This window comes from Pempheris klunzingeri, chromosome 2, assembly GCF_042242105.1.
Source record: "Pempheris klunzingeri isolate RE-2024b chromosome 2, fPemKlu1.hap1, whole genome shotgun sequence".
NCBI lineage: Eukaryota > Metazoa > Chordata > Actinopteri > Acropomatiformes > Pempheridae > Pempheris > Pempheris klunzingeri.
In genome coordinates this window covers 30,756,371-30,765,218 of record NC_092013.1, presented here as the reverse complement: position 1 = coordinate 30,765,218, position 8,848 = coordinate 30,756,371, and the positions used below count along the sequence as shown (strand labels likewise).

General features: G+C 53.1%; 2 protein-coding genes across 2 annotated transcripts; one reads left to right on the top strand and one right to left on the bottom strand.

The window, feature by feature from the left end:
* Positions 1-1,401: 1,401 nt before the first annotated feature.
* Positions 1,402-2,517, top strand: gpr27 (G protein-coupled receptor 27). Its single transcript, XM_070849761.1, has one exon. The coding sequence runs from the start codon at positions 1,402-1,404 to the stop codon at positions 2,515-2,517; it is 1,116 nt and encodes a 371-aa protein (XP_070705862.1).
* A 3,443-nt stretch (positions 2,518-5,960) lies between these two features.
* On the bottom strand, positions 5,961-8,572 carry prok2 (prokineticin 2). Its single transcript, XM_070850929.1, has 3 exons — positions 8,501-8,572; positions 7,089-7,214; positions 5,961-6,086 (listed from the first exon to the last, which is right to left on the bottom strand). Exons 1-3 carry the CDS (start codon positions 8,570-8,572, stop codon positions 5,961-5,963), a joined length of 324 nt encoding a protein of 107 aa, XP_070707030.1.
* Between the last annotated feature and the right edge of the window lie 276 nt (positions 8,573-8,848).

Here is an 8,848-nt window from a genome sequence, read left to right as displayed (position 1 = left end):
CAGAGACAGGGGAGAGACAGGACGGAGAGAGAGGATGGAGACAGGACGGAGAGAGACAGGAAGGAGAGAGAAGAGAGAGACAGGACGGAGAGAGAGGAGAGAGACAGGATGGAGAGAGAAGAGAGAGACAGGACGGAGAGAGAGGAGAGAGACAGGATGGAGAGAGAAGAGAGAGACAGGACGGAGAGAGACAGGACGGAGAGAGAAGAGAGAGACAGGTCGGAGACAGACAGGACGGAGAGAGACAGGACGGAAAGAGACAGGACGGAGAGAGACAGGACGGAGAGAGAAGAGAGAGACAGGACGGAGAGAGAGGATGGAGACAGGACGGAGAGAGACAGGACGGAGAGAGAAGAGAGAGACAGGACGGAGAGAGACAGGACGGAGAGAGAGGAGAGAGACAGGACAGAGAGAGAGGAGAGAGACAGGACAGAGAGAGAGGAGAGAGACAGGACGGAGAGAGAAGAGAGAGACAGGACGGAGAGAGACAGGACGGAGAGAGAGGAGAGAGACAGGACAGAGAGAGACAGGACGGAGAGAGAGGAGAGAGACAGGACGGAGACAGACAGGACGGAGACAGACAGGACGGAGACAGGGGGGCTAGAGGGGGTGTGTTGTCAGTGCTGGTCTTCAGTGGCTCAGTGGCCTCCTGGTCTGTGTTGCCCCCCCCCCCTCCCATCCTGATGGGTGCTGACAGACATCCACCCTCATCAAGCTTCACGTGGCTCATGATGGAGAGGTGACAGTGTGACAGGAGCCCCAGTGCAGGGGGTGTTGTCACGTGACTCCCCGGTAGCTGCTGCTCCTCTGACACTGTAGATTGTGACCGCCCCCCCAGCTGGACGGTGTTTTACAGTGATGTGGTCCTGACGCGTCCCGGGCCCGCTGTCTGCATGCGGAGGCCGGACCCTCCCCGGCGCCCCCTCCCACCCCCACCGACCCCCCCTCGGCTGCTGCTGCTGCTATATTTAACCCGCGCCGGAGCGCTCGCGCCGAGGCTGCGGCTGCGTAATTGCGCCATGCTTCCGCACAGCTCGCGCTGTGCTTGTGCTGCCCGGGACGAGCGGCAGCCCTCCGCCATCGGGGGAGACTGAGCGGCGACGGATCCGCTCCGGGATGGTGTACGGACCCGGACCGGGCCGCCTCTGTTCGGCAGGGACCGGATCAGCGGAGCGGGGCGGGGGGGTTCTCTCGTGAGATGAAGGACAAGAGGAGGGAACGCGGACAAACACTGCTGGGTTCGTCTCTGGGGGTGTGAGCCCCCGTCGGACGGATGCTCCTGAGCGGAATTCCCTCCTGAGCGCTTTTCCTCCGCGTCGCGCTGAGCTGGTCTCCTCTGAGCCCCCCCCCCCTCCCCCGGCACGGACCGGTGCGGGGACCGGCGCCGCCTCTGCCGCACGGATGGCGAACAGCAGTGAGTTTGGGGGGGGCGGCCCGTCCTTCCACAACTACGCGTCCACGGCCTCTGCGGTGAAGCTGGCCTCGCTGGGGCTGATCACGGGCGTCAGCCTGCTGGGCAACGCGTCGCTGTCGCTGCTGCTGCTGAAGGACAGCTCCCTGCACCGGGCGCCCTACTTCTTCCTGCTGGACCTGAGCCTGGCGGACGTGCTGCGCGCCGCCGTCTGCTTCCCCGTCGTCATGGCCTCGGTGTGCGCCGGCTCGGCCTGGCCCTACGGCGCGCTCAGCTGCAAGATCGTCGCCTTCGTGTCGGTGCTCTTCTGCTTCCACGTCGCCTTCCTGCTCTTCTGCGTCAGCGTCACGCGCTACATGGCGATCGCCCACCACAGGTTTTACTACAAGCGGATGAACCTGTGCACGTGCGTGGCGGTCATCTGCATGGTGTGGACGCTGTCCGCGGCCATGGCCTTCCCCCCCGTGTTCGACGTGGGCACCTACAAGTTCATCCGCGAGGAGGAGCAGTGCGCCTTCGAGCACCGCCACGTGAAGGCCAACGACACGCTGGGCTTCATGCTGATGCTGGCCGTCATCGTGGGGACCACCCACGTGGTCTACATCAAGATGCTGTGCTTCGTGTACGACCACCGCAAGATGAAGCCGGCCCAGCTGGTCCCGGCCATCAGCCAGAACTGGACCTTCCACGGGCCCGGGGCCACCGGACAGGCCGCCGCCAACTGGATCGCCGGCTTCGGCCGCGGACCCACCCCCCCCACGCTGGTGGGCATCAGGCAGGCGGCGCACCCGGGCAGCAGGAGGCTGCTGGTGCTGGACGAGTTCAAGATGGAGAAGCGGATCGGGAAGATGTTCTACATGATCACGCTGACCTTCCTGCTCCTGTGGGCCCCCTACATAGGCGCGTGCTACCTGAGGATATTCGTGCGGGGGGCCCCGGTCCCGCAGCTCTACCTGACCGCTGCGGTGTGGATGAGCTTCGCCCAGGCAGGGGCCAACCCCATCATCAGCTTCCTGTTCAACAAGGAGCTCCGGGTGCGCCTCAGAGCCTGTTTCCCCTGCTGCCTGGGCACCCAGACCCCCATGGAGCCCTACTGTGTCATCTGAGGGCCCCCACCCCCTACCACACACACAGATATACTGCCAAAGACCCATCAGTGTGACAGACAGACAGATGGACGGACAGACAGACACACTTCTGGCTGAGGTCTATCCTCTGAGAGCAGCACCAGAGTCTGACTGCTGTCTGCATGGCCTAGAGGACACATCCTGTCCAGATCCAGGCTGGAGCCTCTGTGACAGCCACAGGTCCTGGAGTCCTGGAGTCCTGGAGTCCTGGTATCCTGGTGTCCTGGTGTCCTGGTGTCCTGGAGTCCTGGAGTCCTGGTGTCCTGGAGTCCTGGTGTCCTGGTGTCCTGGTGTCCTGGAGTCCTGGTGTCCTGGTGTCCTGGAGTCCTGGTGTCCTGGTGTCCTGGAGTCCTGGAGTCCTGGTGTCCTGGTGTCCCGGTGTCCTGGAGTCCCGGTGTCCCGGTGTCCCGGAGTCCCGGTGTCCCGGTGTCCCGGTGTCCTGGAGTCCTGGAGTCCTGGTGTCCTGGTGTCCTGGTGTGCTGGAGTCCTGGTATCCTGGAGTCCTGGTGTGCTGGAGTCCTGGTGTGCTGGAGTCCTGGTATCCTGGAGTCCTGGTGTGCTGGAGTCCTGGTGTCTTGGAGTCCTGGTATCCTGGTGTCCTGGTGTCCTGGTATCCTGGAGTCCTGGAGTCCACCCCCCCACATCACTGGACCTGGGGGAGTGTTTGTGTCCTTGTCGGGGGGTGAGGACTGAAGGCAGCAGGACTGTGTACCAGCTGATGTCAGTGGGCCACACACTCACTTCCTACTTGTTTGGATCCCACAGATGAGACCAGGTCTCACTCTATTTTTAATGAGGACTCTGTCCCGTCTGTAAACGCTGTGAAGCCCCGTTCCCCTCGTTCCCTCTGCTTTTTTAACCAGACGTGTTCGTGATTTCTTAGTGCTGAGAAGGTACGGAGGTGTTTTATTTTCAGATTGGGTCTGTGATGTTGGGGGGCACATATCTGCTGACACACAGGTGTCGTTCTTTTTCTACAAACTCTGAAAATGTTCATAGTTTGGTGCTTTGCAAAGGAAATTTTCATTGTTTGTATTTCTTAGCTAATAAATGAGAAATGGATGATAAGCTGTTTTTAGTCTGTTTTCAATAAGGTGAAGTGCTCTTGAACGCCTCCCGGGTTGGTGAGGGTTTCCTGCTGTTTCCCTGACAGCAGGGGGTCACAGACACGCTTAAAGATGAAGTCTGTCGCCTCATATTTGGACAAATTGTGGACTTGTTTTGGTGTTTACAGGTACAGTCCGGCCATTCATCACTTCCATAAAGCTCAGGGACTCACCAGAGATGAAGCAGCACATGCTGAGACATCTGGACTTTAGTCCTTAGAAAGGCTTGAGCTCCAAATCCTACATTTCCCATAAAGCACCTGAATAGCACCTTAATGCTCACTTCTTTCCACACAGCTCCTGTGTGTGTGTGTGTGTGTGTGTAAAATATGTGGAGGGGCCCTTTAATCTAACCCTACCTGACGTCAGGAACGCTTCACTCTCTGCTGGAAACAGGAGGTGAGAGGCCTGATGTGGAGCTCTGTCTGAACAGCTGTTTCAGGAGGCTGTTTGTGTGGCACCTGCCTTTAACCCCCCCCCCCCCTTAGGCCGGCAGCAGGCTATCGATTCAGCTAATTACTGACACCGGCCTCCATTACAGCGGAGCACAGCTTTTAAAGGCTGAGTGCTTCTCTGGATGCACACTTTAATCACTGTGATTTAGTGAGGGCTCTCTGAGGCCCCCCGTCACTCCCACCTGCCACACATATGACCGCGAGCTCCTCCGCACACCGCTGCCCCCCACTGCATCCATAACCACGAGCTGGCTGGTCCTGACAGCTGTGCTCTGCCACCAGCTGTCCTGATGGACCTGCTCAGCTGCAGGGAGCCCCTCACCACCACGCGCTCTCGTGCGATGCAAATGCAGGTCGGGTATTTTTGGTGCACGATGTCTTCAGGGCGCGCAGGCGCTGCTCTGATGCCGGGGAACAGGATTCTTTCAGCCGGGCTTTTACTGCTGCCTCTGCTGTGGACCATTTCAGTGTCTCTAATCACTGAGCACCCCCGTCCTGCTCACTGGGCTTTCCTGAAACCCTCTGCTGGAGATGTAGCTCTTGGTTTTTATCAAAGATATGTTATTAAAGATTCTGAGCTGTATTTACTTTCCTTTCTAACAAATGTTAGAGGCTCTATCAGTTTGCACTGGCCTCCACTAACACTGTCAGGATCATCGTTATCTCCAGACAGCAAGTCAGGACCAAACTCTGGAATTAAGAGAGAGACCCTACATTAGAGCATTCCTCCTCTTCATCAAAGCATGGCTCCTTCGTCACCCACGATGCAACTCTAAGTGCCGACAGTCTGGTGGGGGATGTGAGTGTGCAGTGATGAGGAGCGGGCTGCAGAGGTCTGATGGTTTTTATGATCGATTCACTGCTGATTGTTTTCTGTCTAAAATGTTCAGACAGGCCGTTTGTCTGACCTGCACACACACAACAGTCTCAGCTCAAGATCCCATCACTGCTTGTTCTGGAGCTTTCAGCTGTTTCACACAGTCCTCCTGAATGTGAGGGGTTGCCGTGGAGATGTAGATGTCTACCTCACTGATACATTAGACAAAGAAAAGCATCAAAGTCTCACATTTTAAGAGGCTGGAAGCAGGTAACGTTTGAGCAAAGCCCCCCGCCCCCAATTAAAATGTTCTCACAGCTGTTCTTGTGGCACTTTGTGGATAGAAGAGCTATTAAGTGTGGACAGACACTGTCGTGTGTGTGTGTGTGTGTGTGTGTGTGTGTGTGTGTGTGTGTTCACTTTGGGGACAGTTAAACTGAAGGCCAGGTCTCACTCAGCATTCAGCCACATGTCGTGTGTTTCTCCTCATGATTCTCTAAAGGGCAGCTGAACACTCACCAAAAACCAGCCGCAGAGTGCCGGGACACATGCAGCTCAGAGTAATCCAGGCTAACACAGAGCACGTGTCTCTGAAAGAGATCTTGCTCTGATCTTACTGCCAAAAACAGACGGAGAAGAAAGAGAGGGAGGCTTTTTTTCCATGTGGGTTTTGATTGCACTCAAGAATATATGAATAAAGTTATGGAATAAAATTGAATTAACCAGAGGAATGATTCACTATGAGCTGTGTGGAGCTGAACGCTGAGGAAGCAGAGGTGAGACGGCACTCAGGTGTGTGGGTCAGTATAGGCTGCAGCCTGTGTCGTCTTTCCCCACCTGGCATCATGTTCAGTACTTAATTGGCTCTAAAGTCCAAAGGAGCAGCGACTGGATCTTCTGTTGTCATATGCAGTTTAATTTAACCTGAAGCCAAATGATGATGCAATGTTGAACATATCTCTTTATTCATAATAAAAAAAAAGAAACAGTGGGAACAGGTGCAGGACAGTGCAGGTGGCAGGTGGTGTGAGGGTGTGCTGCTCCTCAGAGGTAGTAGTCTGGATACTTGAATGGTGACAGACACTTGGACTTCCCCTCCTCAATGGTGATACATGACAGGTTGGGCAGGCACGGGCAAGTATGGTGCAGCCTCTTCCCGAAGAAAGGCACCTGGAAGCAGAGAGGGAGACACCTCTGGTGTGAGATTCATTTTCATCAGACCGAACTGATGCAGTGGAGGGGGGAGGGCAGGGTTTTCTGACCTCTTGTTTGAATCTTTAAGGGGGGAGGTGGTGGACAGGGTGCTTTGAAAGTGATGCACAAAAGGAAAATCACACTATGGGCAGCTGAATTTTACAGTAGCAACAGGCCACAGGGTCAGTTAGGACAACATGAAGCCAACTCCATTAACACGTCCTCTGCTGCCTCAATGGAGCAGAGAATATGGAGAGGAAGAGGATGTATCTGAGCCACTGCATCACCACTGTATCATCACTGATTCACCACTGCATCACCACTGTATTATCACTGCATCACCACTGTATTACCACTGAATAACCGCTGTATCATCACTGATTCACCACTGCATCACCACTGTATTACCACTGAATAACCACTGTATCATCACTGATTAACCACTGCATCACCACTGAATCACCACTGTATTACCACTGAATCACCACTGTATTAACATTGAATCACCACTGCGTCACCACTGTATTACCACTGAATCATCACTGTATTAACATTGAATCACCACTGCGTCACCACTGTATTACCACTGAATCACCACTGTATTACCACTGAATCACCACTGTATTAACATTGAATCACCACTGAATCACCACTGTATTACCACTGAATCACCACTGTATTACCACTGAATCACCACTGTATTAACATTGAATCACCACTGTATTACCACTGAATCACCACTGTATTAACATTGAATCACCACTGCGTCACCACTGTATTACCACTGAATCACCACTGTATTAACATTGAATCACCACTGAATCACCACTGTATCACCACTGTATTACCACTGAATCACCACTGTATCACCACTGTATCACCACTGAATCACCACTGAATCACCACTGTATCACCACTGTATCACCACTGAATCACTCCTTAGCTGGGGGGGCAGAGAGTCTGCAGGGCTGATCTCACCTGGTGGCTCATGGGGTGGCAGTCGTCTCCCTCCTGTCCCATCGGCGTGCACATGCGCAGGCTGCGGATCCACAAACTGACGGCACAGCACAACCCCCCTCCACACTGAGAGTCCTTCTCACAGGCCTACACACACACACACACACACACACACACACACACACACACACACACACACACACACACACACACACACACACACACACACACACACACACACACACACACACACACACACACACACACACACAGTGCTTTAGGTGCTGTGATGTAAAATGAACATATTAACATATATTGTGCAGATCAAAAGACTGGTTTCATGGACATGTTGGAACTTTCTACCAACATTTAAATCTTAACGTAAATATATATATTATATTATGAGTCCATTTCAGGTCCAGGTTTGAAAAGTGCTCTGAACAAAGTAAACAGCTGCCTCTGGTCAGTAATCTGTGATCATGTGAGAATTTATATGACGCACGCATGCATGTGATGTGATGTCTGAAGAGGAAGAGGCAGGTAGTGTGCTGCTGTGGTCAGACCGGTGTGCTCTGTCATACTGATGGTAGCTACACCTGAACACTGCAGGTGTGAGCGTGTGAATGAGGAGCCGAGCGACGGCTCTCACGCTGGATGAGATGAGGGGAGCACAGTGAGGAGGAACACGAGAGATTTCATGTGACAGACGAGGATGAAAATGGCTTTGTGTTTCAAAGCTGACGCTGGTCTCTCAGCTCACATCAGCAGCTCCGTGTGACGGCGACGGCGGTCTTATTAGCACGTTATCTGTGCATCATGGGATTATAGAAATCCTGACTGAGACAGGGAAACATTGACAGCATTGACCCAGCTTCACTGGTGGGTTGTTAGGAAAGTATCAATGGATATACTGCACTTGTCATTTGATAGCTGCTCATGCTGTCTGAATCCCAAAAAAGCCTAATTACAGACTGAAAGTGAGGCATAAAAATACAGATATTTCTACATTATACAGTATAAAAATTCATCGTCAGTACAAAAGAAAATCAGCGTAAAATTCAAAAAGGTTTTCCTCATTATTTGGAGAATAATGTAATAATAATAATAATAATAAGCTGGGAGGGGGGATGATGAATGGCACAGGCTCTGGACTAAGTTTGGATAAGACAAAACAAACACACAACAGTGTCACTTCATTTACTTGTAATATTTTTTGAGTTTCTTTTGCTTTTACTAAACTATCCCCCGTTGGAAGTGTTAAGAATGATCTTTGGTGGTAAAACTGATGCTAATTTTTGCCATTAGAATAAGAACATGAGGAGAATATTGAGCAGTGCACATCAGGCAACATTTAGCAGTTTGACAATCAAGCACTTGTTCTGCACGTCTGCGTCACAGCCCCCTGAGGGATCTACCTGTGTGCTGCCACTTACCCCTGTGATGACTGCTGAAGATCCGTGGGACACCAACAAGAGGGAGAAGAGCAGTAGCAGGATGGACCTCATGATGAAGAGCTGGAGTCGTATTCCCGTGCCCTCCAGGGTGAACAGTGACGATGAGGCTGAGGCTGAATCTGGCGGACCTTGCCGCATATGTGACAGACCGCAGAGACAAGTGGCCTCAAAACTCGTGCGCTGAGGGCTGGCAGAGGTTTATAAAGCCAGCCCGCCATTCAAAAACTCTGTGACTCACTCACACCAGCATCACCTCGCAGACGCCACAAAAAAGAAAAGAGACCAAGGTAACTTTAACATTACAGAGTGCCTGCCTTCCATCTTTCT